General features: G+C 37.4%; 3 protein-coding genes across 5 annotated transcripts; all 3 read left to right on the forward strand.

Moving 5' to 3' along the window:
• Positions 1 to 564: 564 nt before the first annotated feature.
• LOC148919785 (cytochrome P450 CYP749A22-like) lies at positions 565 to 2,810 on the forward strand. Its single transcript, XM_089047163.1, has 5 exons — positions 565 to 952; positions 1,051 to 1,277; positions 1,412 to 1,644; positions 1,747 to 2,125; positions 2,212 to 2,810. The coding sequence occupies exons 1-5, from the start codon at positions 670 to 672 to the stop codon at positions 2,638 to 2,640; spliced, it is 1,551 nt and encodes a 516-aa protein (XP_088903289.1). The 5' UTR covers positions 565 to 669; the 3' UTR covers positions 2,641 to 2,810.
• Positions 2,811 to 6,730: 3,920 nt separating this feature from the next.
• Positions 6,731 to 8,944, forward strand: LOC103341999 (cytochrome P450 CYP749A22-like). Its single transcript, XM_008245556.3, has 5 exons — positions 6,731 to 7,103; positions 7,194 to 7,420; positions 7,554 to 7,786; positions 7,889 to 8,267; positions 8,354 to 8,944. Exons 1-5 carry the CDS (start codon positions 6,821 to 6,823, stop codon positions 8,783 to 8,785), a joined length of 1,554 nt encoding a protein of 517 aa, XP_008243778.2. The 5' UTR covers positions 6,731 to 6,820; the 3' UTR covers positions 8,786 to 8,944.
• Positions 8,945 to 13,928: 4,984 nt separating this feature from the next.
• LOC107881818 (cytochrome P450 CYP749A22-like) lies at positions 13,929 to 17,852 on the forward strand. 3 transcript variants are annotated; one of them, XM_089045770.1, is made up of 5 exons: positions 13,929 to 14,196; positions 15,961 to 16,187; positions 16,280 to 16,512; positions 16,699 to 17,077; positions 17,178 to 17,852. In XM_089045770.1, exons 1-5 carry the CDS (start codon positions 14,034 to 14,036, stop codon positions 17,604 to 17,606), a joined length of 1,431 nt encoding a protein of 476 aa, XP_088901896.1. In that variant the 5' UTR covers positions 13,929 to 14,033; the 3' UTR covers positions 17,607 to 17,852. The 3 variants fall into 3 exon arrangements, with proteins under 3 accessions (XP_088901896.1, XP_088901894.1, XP_088901895.1); XM_089045768.1 differs by lacking the exon at positions 13,929 to 14,196 and adding an exon at positions 15,550 to 15,873 and having other exon boundaries at positions 16,693 to 17,077; XM_089045769.1 differs by lacking the exon at positions 13,929 to 14,196 and adding an exon at positions 15,550 to 15,873.
• The last annotated feature ends 135 nt before the right edge of the window (positions 17,853 to 17,987 follow it).

Consider the following 17,987-nt stretch of genomic DNA (forward strand, 5'->3'; position numbering starts at 1 on the left):
ATACTTATGTCATGTCTCATGGGATGCCTAAACGAGCAGCATTTTCTCGTCTTACAAAATTCAGAAAAGTCATTAATGCACATTTTAATTATATGTTAAAAGACAACTATTATTGTGAGAGGTTGTTCACTACTTTTCAAAGCAAAATTTTCATAGGGTTGAGAAAATTTTCATAGGGTTGAGAAAATTTTGCTTTGAAAAGTAGTGAACAACCTCTCATAATAATAGTTGTCTTTTAACATATAAAGCACATTTTAATTATGCTCAACTTAACAGAGAGACGAGAGCTTCCCATGAGACTAGAAAAGTCATGAAAGAAAAACGCGGTGTGGTGATAAAGAGAGTTTTGCAAGATTAATCATATGGTGATGTCATTGGTGACGAAGCCAAGAGATTATTCCAACATGAAGTCACTAGACTTACCATGATGTATCAAAAGTCTACAAATAGCAGCTTAAGGTTTCAATGAGAGTCACTTACGATGATATTTGCCCTTTGGATTGTAGTAAATACCAGGACAAACTAAGTAACAATCAGAAGCATAACATGACCAGATTGGTTTTTTGTTGACTTTTTTTGTAAACAATCAGAAGCAAGAAAAGCTTCAAAAGCTCAGTAGGTTCAGAGAAAGAGATAGAGATAGCCAAAGAGAAAAACAATACCCCCAAAATGACTACTTTGGGAGGCCTAATAATCATTCTTTCAAGCTTCCTGTGTCTGCTCCTTGTCTTAGCTTTCATCAAGATCCTTCACAAACTATGGTGGACTCCGATTCGCATACAGAAGCTGATGGCTTTGCAGGGGATCAAAGGCCCTTCTTACAGATTCATCTATGGAAATACCAAAGAAATCTCCAACATGAAAAAGGAAGTCATGCGCAGGCCTCACATTTTATCACACGACATATTTTCTGTAGTTCAACCTCACGTTCACTCGTGGACCAACATATATGGTAACAAAATAACAAGCCATCTCAATTAGTTAACTATTGTTATTTAAATCTAAGTTCAAAACAAGATAAGTTTTGGTCATTTTTGCATGCAATTACAGGGAAGAATTATCTTCAATGGCGTGGTTCTCGAGCTCAGTTGGTCATAACAGAACCTGAGTTGTGCAAAGAGATACTAAATAACAAAGGCAGAGCTTATCCGAGAGGAGAGCCCCCAAACATTTCGAAGAAGCTATTTGGAGATGGCCTTGTGGCAACAAACAAAGCTGAAAAATGGGCAAAATTGCGAAAGCTGGCCACCCATGCTTTCCATGGAGAGAGTTTAAAAGTAAGTTTTTAAGTTGCTGGTACTTCGTTGCAAAGAGTATTATAGTCATAGCTGTGTCACTTTCTAAATACTAAAAGAATAAGTTGAATGGTAAATATGCTACTACTAAAAGCATTATGATATTTTTTTACTAGAGCATGATTCCAGAAATGGTAGCTAGTGCTGAGAAGATGGTAGAAAGGTGGAAAGTTTATGAAGGAAAAGAGATTGAGGTCTTTGAAGAGTTTAGATTGTTCACTTCGGAAGTGATTTCGAGAACAGCATTTGGCAGCAGCTATTCAGAAGGACAGGACATATTTGAAATGTTGAGGAAGTTAAGCTTCCTAATATTCAAAAATATTCTCAAAGTCAGGGTTCCTGGCATCAGGTAACTTAGTACTTCTAATATTCCAATTGAAGAGAAGAAATAAGAAATTTTTAGAGAGTTACTTATGTTCTCTCATTTTTGGTCTTTCATTCAATGTTGCAGTAAGCTCTTCAAAACCAACGATGAGATCGAATCGGAAAAACTTGAGAAAGGAATCAATGCCTCCATAATAGAGATGGTTAAGAAAAGAGAAAAGAAGACAATGACTGGAGAAAACGACAGCTTTGGGAGTGATTTTCTTGGATTACTTCTGAAGGCTAATCATGAAGCCAATGAGAACCGGAGGATTTCGGTGCAGGAGATAATTGATGAGTGCAAGACGTTTTACTTTGCCGGACAAGAAACCACTAATACTTTGCTTTGTTGGACTGTTTTTCTTCTGGCACTCCATACAGATTGGCAAGAGGAAGCAAGAAAGGAGGTGCTACAATTATTTGGCAAACAAACTCCAAATCTTGATGGCATTGGCAAACTGACAACAGTAAGAAACTTGTCTAGATGGCAGAAATATGTTCTCAATAAAGTTCAAGATCCTGATTTGGTTATCCATTTTTCTTTTCGATGCAGATGAGTATGATCATCAATGAGACTCTAAGGTTATATCCCCCTGCTGTTCAAGTTCAAAGGAGAGTCGAAAGGGAAGTTAGACTAGGAAAGCTGATTGTTCCTAGTAATCTTGAATTGGATGTCTCAATCGTAGCAATTCACCATGATCCTCAAATCTGGGGACAAGATGTGCAACTTTTCAAACCAGAGAGATTCTCTGAAGGGGTTGCCAAAGCAACCAACAATCATGTAGGCGCATTCATACCCTTTTCAATGGGACCTCGAATTTGTGTGGGCTTAAACTTTGCGACAACAGAAGTGAAGATTGCTTTGTCGATGATTCTACAACGTTATGCCTTCACCCTTTCCCCGGATTATGTCCACTCGCCCTTACATCTTATTACAGTTCGTCCACAACATGGAGTACAGGTAAGGCTACAACCACTTTAAACTGCGAAGATCAGATCAGTTGCCCATGATTCTTGTACTTGGTGCATAAAGTGGGCATAACCCATGTTGTGCCTATGAATGTTGTACTTTGAGACAAGACAGATAAGGAGCTTACTTGTCAATTATCCTTTCAAGTTTACGAAGCGGATTGTTCTCTTAGTTTTGCAGTATTTTGCTGAGTCCAAAGTTTTCCCTGTTTGTTTTTGTTTTTTGGGTAGAATGAAATCTTATGCTTACAGTTGTAATAAACATTTTCAGTTTATGGTAAAACAAATTTTGAAAAAATGGCAGAAAGAAAGCTTAAACACAATATGAAATTGGTAATTAATCCCAAAACAAAGATGAGGGTACTTTGATTAACATAGATAGGGACATTACATAAAGATAGATAAAAGCACCAATATAGTAGACTGCTACTCTTTTATTCATGTAGTAGTAGTGAGTAAGTAGTTACTTCATTCCTATCTATTTCCTCAAATCCCTTAAATAGGCAGCTGGGTTACTCTCAAAGCTCTCCCTGGAGATTGCATAATCTCTTCCAGGTGCTTTCATATTCCCTGCTGCATTGCCTCCACCACCAACACCACCACTTGCTCCTCCTACATTGGATGAATTGCCTCCACCACCAGCATTTTGGTTTCCATTTTCAACCTGGCTATTACTATTAGAGCCTTTGCTTCCTCCCATCTTTGCAATCCAAATTACTAGGTTGGTGCTGTCTCTGTGGCTTTGTTGGAGGGGTGCATTGCTATATATACACACAGATTTAGATTCTAGTGCATCAGTTTGATTCTAAGAATTAAAAGAGTCAGAAGTGGAAATTAATAGACGAAGCATTGGAACTGCCAGAATTATATTGACTGTTTGTTCATTGAAATTGAGTTTTCCAAATACCGGGATAGGATTGGGATTTGAATACTAAAATCCTTTGAATGAAGATTATATATTCGAATATGGTTTTTCCAATCCAAGTATGTGGTTTCTGAATGCTAATTAAGAAAAGGATGTTATTGAAGTCGATGCATTTCCCAACAACAGTTGTACAATAAAGAAAGCTTGAACGTCATCGAAGCTCTGCTAATTCAAACTGAAACTCCATTACAATGTGTTGTAGTAGCAAACCAAATTTTTCAAATTGAAGTTTTGTTGGCACTATGTTTTTGACACAAGTTTTGACACAAATTTTAAAACATTAGATTTAAGCACTATTAATAGCTGAGATTAAATTTAACAACCAATTTATCTTTCTAAGAAGGGTTATTCGTAGCAATGGTCCCTCAACAATACCTGTAGTTATAGTTTGGTCACTCAATTCAATTATTAGTTGCAGAGGTCACTCAATTGGCTATGGTGTTGCACCATTAGTCCTTCTGTCAAACTCTGTTAAATTTTATGTCAAAACTGAGGGTAAATTTGGAAATTCATCCACAACCCTTCCCTCCATCCACAACCCTCCATTGTCGCAACTCAATCCTTGCTTCTCCTCCCTTGTACCAAAATCTGGGCAGAAAAAGGAAAAGAGAAAGACAACTCGTTTGCCTCTCCTCCATTGTACCAAACTCACCACCCAATCCTTCCTCCCACCCCAACCCAACACTCACTGTAAACCATCAACCATAAACATCCACAAATTTGAAACAGGTTGGATTTTTATTTTACGATTTAAGATTGAAAAATCTAAGCTCGAAAGCTCAAATTTCAAGCTTGAAATTGTTATTAAAACTGAAGAAAGCTCGGGTTTTCCATTATTAGAAGCTCAAATCAAAATCCTAATCTCACTGTTTCTGGGCCATGAAGAAGTTGTGACTGTTTCAGAGGAACAACACAAAAGCTTTCAACTTTGCTGAACTGTCTGCGTGGAGAGGTCCTTCAAGCTTGGGAGGAGGTTCAGGCCATGGCGGACTTAGCGGACCACCTTGCGCAGGCTTCATGGGTTTGGTTCATCCCACATCAGACGCCGTCATTCACTTGGCCTAACCTTAACACGTTGAAGCTCTTCGATCTCGAGTTCTCGAACCAGAGTTTCGGCAAGAGAGACTTTGTTAGGTCGGTGGGCGAGAACTCCGAGATTAATGGGGTTTCTGTGATTCCTAATATTGGTAACAGGATCGGGCAAGTCGGGGCGGATTTCGGGGTGTGCTTGAATAGGATGGTTCAACAGTTCTTTAGGACCTTATCGGTACCATTTAGGCATGATGAAAAATGCTGCTATAGTGGCTGTTTGAGTTCACTCAGAGAGAGAGAGAGAGAGAGAGAGAGAGAGAGAGGGAGAGGGTTGTGGAGGAAGGGGAGGGTTGTGGATGAATTTCCAAACTTACCCTCACTTTTGACAGAAAATTTAATAGAGTTTGACTGGAAGGACTAATGGTGCAACACAACAGCCAATTGAGTGACCTCTGCAACTAATAATTGAATTGAGTGACCAAACTGTAACTACGGGTATAGTTGAAGGACCATTGCTATGAATAACCCTTCTAATAATTACATTTATTCAAAATATTATTATTTTAATCTAATAATTATGAATTGCACAGTACCCCAAATTCTACATCTCCCTTCCTCCATGCCCCGCGTAAGTAATCTCCAAAGCCTCGATGTGCTAAATATCACCATTTGCCCACCTTTCATACCCAGATCAAAACAAAGCAATACATATGGAATTTGAGAAAATACCCAAGCTAACATGTTTGTGAATTCCTTGTGCCTTGTTTGCTGTCTCACTACTGAATGCTATTATGTCAGCCTTCTTTGTTCGGTTGTTGGATGTAAAATCCAAGATGAGGGTACTTTGATTAACATAGATAGGGACATTACATAAAATAGATAGATAGATGGATAGATTGATAGATTGACAAACAAAAGCAGCAATACACTACTACTCATTTTTTATTCAAATAGTAGTGAGACTAAGTAGAAGTTATTTGCGCAAATCCTTGAAATAGGCAGCTGGGTTGCTCTCAAAGCTCTCCCTGGTGATTGTATAATATCTTCCAGGTGCTTTCATATTCCCTGCTGAATTGCCTCCACCACCACCACCACCACCACTTGCTCCTCCTACATTGGATGAATTGGCTCCACCACCAGCATTTTGGTTTCTCACCTGGCTATTACTGTTACCATTAGACCCTTTGCTGCCTCCCATCTTTGCAATCCAAAATGCTTTTCTGGTTTCTGTTTTTGGTCAGGTAAGATAATCCAAAGTGCAAAATTACTCAGTTGGCTTGGTTCTGTGGCTTAGTTGGAGGGCTGCATTGCTATATATACACACAGATTCAGATTGTAGTGCATCAGTTTGGTTCTAAGAATTAGAAGAGTCAAAAGTGGAAATGAATAGAAGAAGCATTGGAACTGCCAGAATACTATTGACTGTTTGTTCATTGAACTTGAGTTTTCCAATTACCGTGATAGGATTGGGATTTGAATACTTGGATGAAGTACGGTGTTTCCAATCCAAGTATGTGGTTTCCTTTCTGACGGAATGTCTAATTACGAAAAGGATGGCATTTCCCAACAACAATTGTACAATAAAGAAAGCTTGAACGTCATCGAAAGTCCTGCAAACTACATTATAATTTCTTGCTCAGATATCCGATACCTCAATCAACAAGGGGTTTTGATCCAAAAAAAGAAGAAAAAAAGAAAAGAACTACGAGGAGGAAATAGAATCAACGCAAACAATTTGGGCCCGCAAAAGAAGAATATGAAGGCCCAGAGATCTTCGACCAAATAGCTTGATGGGAACGGATATGAAACATTAGTGACATGAAGGGACATAGAAAAGGGGGGCAGCGGATCCGCTCCCGAGGTTGATTACTATTTTTCAAAGCAAAATTTTCATATGGAAGCTCTAGTTAAAGTTGAGAAAAAGTCATGAAAGAAAATCATATGGTAATACTAATGTCATTGGTGACGACGAAGCCGGGAGATAAATTCCAACATGAAGTCTACCATGATGTATCAAAAGTCAACAAATAGCAGCTTAAGGTTTCAATGAGAGCCACTATTTTGGATTGTAGTAACTAGCAGGACAAACCAACATACAGAAGCAACATGACCAGATTCGTTTTTTCTGGACTTTTTTTCTAAACAATCAGGAGCAAGAAAAGCTTTAAAAACTCGGTAAGGTTCATTCAGAGAAAGAGAGAGAGAGATAGCCGCAGAGAAAAACAATACCCCCAAAATGACTACTATGGGAGGCCTAATAATCATTCTTTCAAGCTTTCTGTGTCCACTTCTTGCCTTAGCTTTCATCAAGATCCTTCACAAACAATGGTGGACTCCGATTCACATACAGAAGGTGATGGCTTTGCAGGGGATCAAAGGCCCTTCTTACAGATTCATCCATGGAAACACCAAAGAAATCTCCAACATGAAAAAGGAAGTGATGGGCAGGCCTCACATTTTATCACACGACATATTTTCTGTAGTTCAACCTCACGTTCACTTGTGGACCAACATATATGGTAACAAAATAACAAGCCATCCCAATTAGTTAACTATTGTTATTTAATTCTTAGTTCTTAAGTTTTGGTCATTTTTGCATGCAATTACAGGGAAGAATTATCTTCAATGGCATGGTTCTCGAGCTCAGTTGGTCATAACAGAACCTGAGTTGTGCAAAGAGATACTGAATAACAAAAGCAGAGCTTATCCGAAAAGAGAGCTCCCAAACCTTTCGAAGAAGCTATTGGGAGATGGCCTCGTGGCAACAACCAAAGCTGAAAAATGGGCAAAATTGCGAAAGCTGGCCACCCATGCTTTCCATGGAGAGAGTTTAAAAGTAAGTTTTTAAGTTGCTGGTACTTTGTTGCAAAGAGTACTATAGTAATAGCCGTGTCAACTATTTAAACATGAAAATAATAAATTGAAGGCAAAGGTTTGCTAATAGCATGATGGTATTATTGTTTTACTAGAGTATGATTCCAGAAATGGTAGCTAGTGCCGAGAAGATGGTAGAAAGGTGGAAAGTTTATGAAGGAAAAGAGATTGAGGTGTTTGAAGAGTTTAGATTGTTCACTTCAGAAGTGATTTCGAGAACAGCATTTGGCAGCAGCTATGCAGAAGGACAGGACATATTTGAAATGTTGAGGAAGTTAAGCTTCCTAATATACAAAAATGTTTTCAAAGTCAGGGTTCCTGGCATCAGGTAACTTAGTACTTCTAATATTCCAATTGAAGAGAAGAAATAAGAAATTTTTAGAGAGTTACTTCTGTTCTCTCATTTTTAGTCTTTCATTCAATGTTGCAGTAAGCTCTTCAAAACCAGCGATGAGATCGAATTGGAAAAACTTGAGAAAGGAATCCATGCCTCCATAATAGAGATGGTTAAGAAAAGAGAGAAGAAGACAATGACTGGAGAAAATGACAGCTTTGGGAGTGATTTTCTTGGATTACTTCTGAAGGCTAATCATGAAGCCAATGAGAACCAGAGGGTTTTGGTGCAGGAGATAATTGATGAATGCAAGACGTTTTACTTTGCCGGACAAGAAACCACTAATACTTTGCTTTGTTGGACTGTTTTTCTTCTGGCACTCCATACGGATTGGCAAGAGGAAGCAAGAAAGGAGGTGCTAAAATTATTTGGCAAACAAACTCCAAATCTTGATGGCATTGGCAAACTGACAACAGTAAGAAATTTGTCTAGCTGGCAGAAATATGTTCTCAATAAAGTTCGAGATCCTGATTTAGTTATCCATTTTTCTTTTTGATGCAGATGAGTATGATCATCAATGAGACTCTAAGGTTATATCCCCCTGTTGTTTTAGTTCCAAGGAACGTCGAAAGGGAAGTTAGACTAGGAAAGCTGATTGTTCCTAGTAATCTTGAATTGGTTGTCTCAATCGTAGCACTCCACCATGATCCTCAAATCTGGGGACAAGATGTGCAACTTTTCAAACCAGAGAGATTCTCGGAAGGGGTTGCCAAAGCAACCAACAATAATGTAGGCGCATTCATACCCTTTTCAATGGGACCTCGAACTTGTGTGGGCTTAAACTTTGCGACAACAGAAGTGAAGATTGCTTTGTCGATGATTCTACAACGTTACGCCTTCACCCTTTCCCCGGGTTATGTCCACTCGCCCTTACATCATCTTATTACAGTTCATCCACAACATGGAGTACAGGTAAGGCTACAACCACTTTGAACTGTGAAGATCAGATCAGTAGCCTATGATTCTTGTACTTGGTGCATAAAGTGGACATAACCCATGTTGTGCCTATGAATGTTGCACTTTTAGACAAGACAGACAAGGAGCTTACTTGTCAATTATCCTTTCAAGTTAACGAAGCGATTGTTCTCTTTAGTTTTGCTGTATTTTGCTGAGTCCAAAGTTTTCCTGTTTGTTTTTGCTTTTTGGGTAGAATGAAATCTTATGCTTACAGTTGTAATAAACATTTTCAGTTTATGGTAAAACAAATTTTGAAAAAATGGCAGAAAGAAAGCTTAAACACAATATGAAATTGGTAATTAATCCCAAAACCAAGATGAGGATACTGTGATTAACATAGATAGGGACATTACATAAAGATAGATAAAAGCAGCAATATAGTAGACTGCTACTCTTTTATTCATGTAGTTGTAGCGAGTAAGTAGTTACTTCATTCCTATCTATTTGTGCAAATCCTTGAAATAGGCAGCTGGGTTGCTCTCAAAGTTCTCCCTGGAGATTGCATAATCTCTTCCAGGTGCTTTCATATTCCCTGCTGCATTGCCTCCACCACCACCACCACCACCTGCTCCTCCTACATTGGATGACTTGCCTCCACTACTAGCATTTTGGTTTCCATTTCCAACCTGGCTATTACTCTTACCATTAGAGCCTTTGCTTCCTCCCATCTTTGCAATCCAAAGTGTTTTTCTGGTTTCTTTTTTTCTTGGTGAGATAGGATAATCCAAAGTGCGAATTACTAGGTTGGTTCTGTCTCTGTTGTTGGAGGGGTGCATTGCTATATATACACACAGATTTAGAATGCAGTGCAGAAGTGGAAATTAATAGACGAAGCAGGGACTGCCAGAATTATATTGACTGTTTGTTCATTGAAATTTAGTTTTCCAAATACCGGGATAGGATTGGGATTTGAATACTAAAAACCTTCGGATGAAACCTTTGGATGAAGGGTATATATTGGAATATGGTTTTTCCAATCCAAGTATGTGGTTTCTGAATGCTAATTAAGGAAAGGATGGTATTTAAGTCGATACATTTCCCAACAATTGTACAACAAAGAAAGCTTGGACGTCATCGAAGCTCTGCTGATTCAACCTGAAACTCCATTACAATTTGTTGTAGCAGCAAACCAAATTCTTTCCTCTTCTTGAAATTGAAGTTTTGTTGGCTACTTTAATATTTCATGCCCCAACAAACTCTTCAATTCAATTAATGCAATGTTACGGAAAATAATGAAACATATGAAAACATGTGAAAAATATCTATATATTCGTTATTTGAAAGGAAAAAAAGAATGTTTTTAGATTTTCAAAGTAGGTTTTATTTTTCTAAAGAAAAATAAATGTTTTGAAGAGTTAATGTCAATTACAAGTCTTGAAGAGAGAAAAATATGTTACGTACGCCTTTGATGACTGAGTTTGAAAAGAATGTTGGAGAGGGTTTTGATGATGTGACTCACTTATTTTAGCATTCCAAATATGTTGAAGAGGCTGTTAAACATGCTCTAATGTTTTGCTCGAATATCATAAGCCTCAAGAAGGTGTTTTGACCCCCAAAAAAAATTTAAAGAAAAGAAGAGAACGACAAGGCTGAAGTTGAGCATTTAGGTTTGGAAAATAAGCGTATGAAGGCCCAAAGTTCAGAGAACCTTAAAGGAGCTTTCTTTTCTAGGTAAACAAACAAGAGTTGCAACAAATCTTCATTGGCAAGCCTGCTCTTGGTTACATTGGAGCTGGGGGTCTGTTAAGAGATCATAGTGGTAATTGGATTAAAAGTTTTCCTGTTAATTTGGGTGTTGGGTCAGTGATTGAGGCTAAGTTATGGGGTATTTTTTGGGGGCTCCATTTAGCTTGGGAAGCTGGGTTTCGAAGTGTGGAGGTTAAATGTGATTCTGAGTCTGTTGTGGTTCTGTTACAGAATCCTACTGATCATACTCATCCTCTTTTTAGCATTATCAATTGCTGCCATTTGCTGATTCAGAAGGAGTGGTGTTGTTCTGTCAAGCATATTTTTCGTGAGCAAAATTTTGTTGCTGATTCTTTGGCTTCTATGAGCCATCATCTTCCCTTGGGTTTGCATGTTTTGGATTCAGCCCCTGGTGTGGTTGTTGAGCTTCTTGCTGCTCATGCCAGAAGCTTGGCTCATCCAAGGATGGTTGTTGTGTAGTTCTTTTTGTGTTGTTTGGGCTTCGGCCCCTTTTTACCAAGAAAAAAAAGTCATTTTAAAAGCCCAAAATAGTGGGCTATTATGGGCATCTGCCAATGACATTTTTCTTCCTAATTATATTCACGTTCAGACATAGAGAGGTACGGGCTCTATGACAAAGCATTTTTACTGTTTCATGGAATGGAAACATGAACTTGATTGTCCTTTCTGAAGGTATAAAAGATTTTTTTTTTTTTCCTTTTCAAGACATTGAAATTTAATGAGATTAATATGAAAAAAGTTAAGAGTCTAAATTGAATTCTATCTGCTTGTGTAGCCGTTCAGCTCAACACGGAAAGCCTTTGTTATGATATCATAAAGAAAGTTGAAGTTTTACTCTAAAACCAATTAGCTATGGAGTAAGTATTCCAACTTCTTATAAAGGTCATTAACTTTTCAATGTGACACAAATACTTTCAAATTCTCAACATATATACCTCCTTTTATATTATATGTTTTTTTGGGGGACAACATTGGATATAGGGCAACTTAAATGCAGACTTGTGAATAAAATTACTTTGTTACATTTGTTTTTTGGGGGGGTAATCTTATGTTATGTCCCATCCCATGGGATGATGCCTAAACGAGCCACATTTTCTTGTCTTACAAAATTCACAATAGTCACTTAATACATCTTATTGATCCAAGATAGGTAATCACATAAACTGGTCGACATAATTTGCTGTGCATGCCAGCTACTGCAATAAGAATCATACGAACTGTCTATATATATAGGGAGATGATCCGTGGCACTATGTTTTTTACACAAGTTTTGACACAAATTTTAAACCATTAGATTTAAGCACTATCAATGGCTGAGATTAAATCTAACAACCAATTTATTATTATCTTTCTAATAATTACATTTATTCAAATTATTATTATTATAATCTAATAATTATGAATTGCACAGTACCCCAAATTCTACATCTCCCTTCCTCCATGCCCCGCGTTGGTTATCTCTATAGCCTCGATGTGCTAAATATCACCATTTGCCCACCTTTCATACCCAGATCAAAACAAAGCAATACATATGGAGTTTGAGAAAATACCCAAGCGGACATGGGATTGTTAGGATCAGAAAACACTTCTCTCCACTCAAAGCCAGAAAGAATTTGGGGGACTTCCATGGGAGAGCAGGGTAATCATGCTCTTAGTTTCGTGAAATTTCATTAGGGATGATCACAATGAATCTCAATCAATTACTTTTCCGCTTTATCAATACTCTTATTTTTATTTCAATATGTAATAAGTTAGCAACTAATTGAGTGAGTGAATCAGCAACCATGGCTCCCTTTTTTTAAGTTAACTGGACATTCTTCATGATATTACAATCTAGAAATTTTGGCAAAGAAACCTGCAGAATATAATGTTGGAGAAAGAGGGATGGAGAGACCATAGAGACTCGCAGAAAGAAATCTGCAACCATGGCTCCAATTAATATGCCTTTTCAAAGCAATCATGCATCTATTTGGTGGTGTGGTTACTGATTTGGGGAAAATCCACAAGACTCCTTAATCTAGAATAAATCCACTATAGAATGATGATTACAAAAAGTATTCGCACATTTATCCTAGACACATTATATATAGTGTTTATCAACTTCTTCGTAACTCAATTTCTGTCACGGGATGATTTTTTGACACTCCTTACATTGAACGCAATACTGATCACGATTGCTTCAAGCTCACCGAAGAAAAATTGACATCACAGTCTTGGTACCCTCAACTGTATAAATCATCAAACATGCAAATGAATGCAATATGTATTATGAATGTATTTAATAAATCACCAAGTAAACATGGAACATTTAATGACTTATCTCGAAGTTAAGCACATCTGCTTTCTTAGGAATTTTAGATGTGCCTAAGGGAGGCACCCATCATTTTATACAAAAGAGGTTCTCTCTTGAAAAATCTAAGTGCAAGAAAGCATGTGACTTTGTCATCAATATCAGATTTGATTCTTTTAGGTCTTAATAAAAAAACATCACCTTTTGCACAATCGGAGAAAATGTGTCTTTCACTATAATTAACTATTATAGAAGGAAATAATATCTACCAAGATAAATCAACAAGACCAATTAGGTTAGAGAGAACTTTAATAAAGCAGCGCGCCTTTCCAAGAGGAAAAGTAATGTTTTAATGAGAATCAAAATAAGGTCCAACTAGGAAAGTAATCTCAAAAGATAAAATATAATCCTATTAAAAATAAGACTAACACATAAGCACTTGAGTGAAAATAGCTCCAACTAAGAATAATATCATGAATGCATAATTATGTCATGATTTACCTGAAATCAATTTCCTCGTATCGATCAAGTCACACTTCGAAAATCCGAAATTGAATGTGTTGCGCCAAAACTTCCAGTAAAAGATATTCATGCACTAATTCCCGACATATGCTAGAGTCTAGAAAATGCCAATACAATTTTCATACTAACAATATACAAAGTTGACCAGATGAGAGGTTGTTCACTACTTTTCAAAGCAAAATTTTCATAGGGAAGTTCAAGTCTCTCTGTTAAGTTGAGAAAAGTCATGAAAGAAAAACGTGGTGATAAAGAGACAGTTTTGCAAGATTAATCTTATGGTAATGTCATTCGTGACGAAGCCAAGAGATTATTCCAACATGAAGTCACCAGACTTACCATGATGTATCAAAAGTCTACAAATAGCAGCTTAAGGTTTCAATGAGAGTCACTTACGATGATATTTGCCCTTTGGATTGTAGTAACTACCAGGACAAACTAAGTAACAATCAGAAGCTTAACATGACCAGATTGGTTTTTTCTTGACTTTTTTCTAAACAATCAGGAGCAAGAAAAGCTTTGAAAGCTCAGTAGGTTCAGAGAAAGAGAGAGAGAGAGATAGCCAAAGAGAAAAACAATACCCAAAAAATAACTACTTTGGGGGGCCTAATAATCATTCTTTCAAGCTTTCTGTGTCTAATCCTTGTCTTAGCTTTCATCAAGATCCTTCACAAACTATGGTGGACTCCGATTCGCATACAGAAGCTGATGGCTTTGCAGGGGATCAAAGGCCCTTCTTACAGATTCATCCATGGAAACACCAAAGAAATCTCCAACATGAAAAAGGAAGTCATGGGCAGGCCTCACATTTTATCACACGACATATTTTCTGTAGTTCAACCTCACGTTCATTCGTGGACCAACATATATGGTAACAAAATAACAAGCAATGTCAGTTAGTTAACTATTGTTATTTAAATCTAAGTTCTAAACAAGATAAGCGTATGAAGGCCAAAGTTCAGAGAACCTCAAAAGAACTTTCTAAGGTGGGGAATGCTAGCAACCTTCTCTCTAAACTTATCTTTTAGACATTCTAAAAAAAGAAAAAGAAAAAAAGAAAAAATGGCCACCACTGCAGTTGAATTGCTAGGCTCTTGTTCTCTACACCTTTCTCAATTTCCAGATGGCTGACAAATTTGGCAATCAGAAGAGTGTACAAGGTGCCTTATCGGACTCTGTACACTGAGAACAAAGATGCCTTCGACATCCTTGCCTCTCTGGGTTATTTTGACGTGTAAGGGAGTTGGGAAGAGGAAAAGTCCTATTTTGTTAGAGATATTTAGTTATATACCCATCATTAGCACTAAAACTATAAATAAACCCACTATTTAATTTCTATAAACAATCTCAAAAAATGACAACTACCCCTATTTAATTTAATTTTGATTATTAAATTACTTTAATGCCCTATTGAGTGATTTGGGTTTTTTTTTATGAGATTTTTGGGTTGAGTTTGTTTTAAGAAATCAATGGTAATTTTGTAATTTAAAAGAAGTTAAAAGCCTTTTTGTTATGTTGTAAATGGGCTTTAGATGTGTTTCTAAAGTTCATTTCATATAGTGTTTTTTTATAATTTAGGCTCCTATATTGGGTATAATAGTAAATCTCCTAATTTGTTAATGTGTTTAATTAAAAATAATAAAAATTAAAAACCATTTGGTTATATTTATTAATGAAGGGTAAACTTGGAAAATAAAAACTAGCTTGTTTGTTGTATTAATGACATTGTTTTAAGGATAAAAAAGTGTCACGTGTCATGAAAAAAAGGGAGAATGTCCAAAAGAGAAGGTTAGAGAGAAGGTTGCTAGCATTCCCCTCTCTCTATATATACAAAGTTGACCAGATGAGAGGTTGTTCACTACTTTTCAAAGCAAAATTTTCATAGGAAAGCTCTAGTCTCTCTGTTAAGTTGAGAAAAGTCATGAAAGAAAAACGCGGTGCGGTGATAAAGAGAAAGTTTTGCAAGATTAATCATATAACGTTATTTCCCTTCAACTGTCTTCTCTATCTATGGAGCTTTACTCTCTGTTCCTGTTAAGTTGGAAATTTTATTGAAAGTTTTTGCGAATTTAATTTAATCATATGGCAATGCCATTGTCATTGGTGACAAAAGTAGGACGTCATTTGAATATATGTGATGTGGTAGAAGGGTCCAAAGTGGCCTTTTAATAATTCGTTCAAAGAACCAGAGCAAGATTATACTTCCATAACCTTGGACGGTATAAAACCCCATAGGTTCAGAGAAAGACAATACCAAAAATGACTTGTTTGGGAGGCCTAGCAATCATTGTTTCAAGCTTTCTGCCTCTGTTCCTTGTCTTAGTTCTCACCAAGATCCTTCACAAGCTATGGTGGGCTCCGGCTCGCTTGCAGAATCTGATGGCCTTGCAGGGCATCAAAGGCCCTCCTTACAGACTTATCCATGGCAACACCAAGGACATCTCCAACATGATCAAGGAAGCCAGGAGCAAGCCTAAGAGTTTTAGTTCGTCCCATGACGTACTTTCTGTAGTTCAACCTCACGTTCACTCATGGACCAAGATATATGGTAACAAACAAACGGTCTTAATTACTTAATTATTGTTTTGAAATCTGAGTTCCAAGTTAAGTTTTGGTCATATTTATTTATCAACAGGGAAGAACTATCTTCAGTGGCATGGTTCTAAGGCTCAATTGGTCATCACGGAGCCTGAGTTATGCAAAGAGATACTGAATAACAAAGACAAAGCTTATCGCAAAAGAGAGCCCGAAAGCTTTTTGAAGAAGCTCGTAGGAGATGGACTTGTGACAACAGCAGAAGGTGAAAAATGGACAAAAATGCGAAAGCTCGCCACCCACGCCTTCCATGGAGAGAGCTTAAAAGTAAGTTTTTAGAGTTTCTGGTACTTCCTTAGAATCAATTAATTGAAGACTAAAGTTCGCTGATTGACTGCATGATGGTGTTGTTTTGCTAGAATATGATTCCAGCAATGGTAGCCAGTGCAGAGACAATGCTAGAGAGGTGGAAAAATTATGAAGGCAAAGAGATTGAGGTGTTTGAAGAGTTTAGGTTTTTCACTTCAGAAGTGATTTCTAGAACAGCATTTGGCAGCAGCTATATAGAAGGACAACACATTTTTGAGATGTTGATGAAATTAGGCTTCCTGTTAAGCAAAAATTCTCTCACAATAAGGGTTCCTGGCATCAGGTAAACTTCCTTACAACTAAATCTGAATGTGGGGAACCAAACGGAGATAGCCATATAATCTCTTTTTTGTTTATAATTGTATTGATTCGCTGATTTATTGATCAATGAGGCTTGTTATGCAGAGAACCAATCCTCTCTATTAACTTTTTATTGTTCTCATGTGTGTTCTTTCATTCAAAGTTGCAGTAAGCTTTTCAAAACCAGCGATGAGATCGAATCAGAGAAACTTGAAAAAGATGTACGTGCCTCCATATTAGAGATTGTCAGGAAAAGAGAAGAGAAGGTGATGACTGGAGGAGAAGACAGCATTGGGAGTGATTTTCTTGGATTACTTGTGAAGGCTCATCATGATGCCAATGACAGCCAGAGGATTTCAGTGGATGATTTAATTGATAATTGCAAGACGTTTTACGTCGCTGGACAAGAAACCACTAATTCTTTGCTTGCTTGGACTGTCTTTCTTCTGGCACACCACACAGATTGGCAAGAGGAAGCAAGAAAAGAGGTCCTACAAATATTTGGCAAACAAACTCCAAACCCTGATGGCATTGCCAAACTGAAAACAGTAAGTCTCAAGGACTCAATCATTAGCTTGTTCTAAGTGGCAGAAACAATTAAGATTCAAAACCTGATTTGTTATGTTTTTTTGTTTCGTTTGGATGCAGATGAGTATGGTGATCAATGAGTGTCTAAGGTTATATTCCCCTGTTGGTACTCTGTCAAGGAAAGCTGAAAGGGAAGTTAAACTAGGAAAGCTTATTGTTCCTGCTAATGTTGACTTGCTAATGTCATGCCTATCACTTCACCATGATCCTCTCATCTGGGGACAAGACGCGCAACTTTTCAAACCAGAGCGATTCGCAGAAGGGGTTGCTAAAGCTACTAACAATAAAGCAGGCGCTTTCCTACCCTTTGGAGTAGGACCTCGAACTTGTGTGGGATTGAACTTTGTGACCATTGAAGCAAAGATTGCTCTGTCGATGGTTCTACAACGCTACTCCTTCACCCTTTCCCCGGGCTATGTCCACTTGCCCCTTCAGCAAGTAACAAATCGCCCACTCCGTGGAGTTCAAGTAATGCTATATTCACTTTGATAAGTATCCAGAAAACAGACATCAATAATAGTGCCTCTGTCATGAAGTGAAATTGATAAACTTGTATTATTAGTCAATTATCATTTCAACTTTTCCAAGCTATTGTTGCCTCATGTTTGGCAGCATTGTTGGATAAAACAATAGTTTATTTCTTTTTGTTTGGTTTGGGAGAAAGAATCTGAAAGCAAGAATTAAAAGAGAGTGAAAAGTTGAAATTAATAGAAGAAGCATTGGTAACTGCTAGAATTGTGTTAGGCCATCCCCAATGGGGGCTCTAAATGGGGCTCAACCACCACAAGGCTCTAATTTATACAAACTTTGTTTAAAAAGGCATCCCCAATGGTGCAAATTTGGGGCTCTAAAACTTAAAGCCCAACAAGA

The sequence above is a fragment of the Prunus mume genome, linkage group LG2, assembly GCF_029339155.1.
Source record: "Prunus mume cultivar Tortuosa linkage group LG2, ASM2933915v1, whole genome shotgun sequence".
Lineage (NCBI taxonomy): Eukaryota > Viridiplantae > Streptophyta > Magnoliopsida > Rosales > Rosaceae > Prunus > Prunus mume.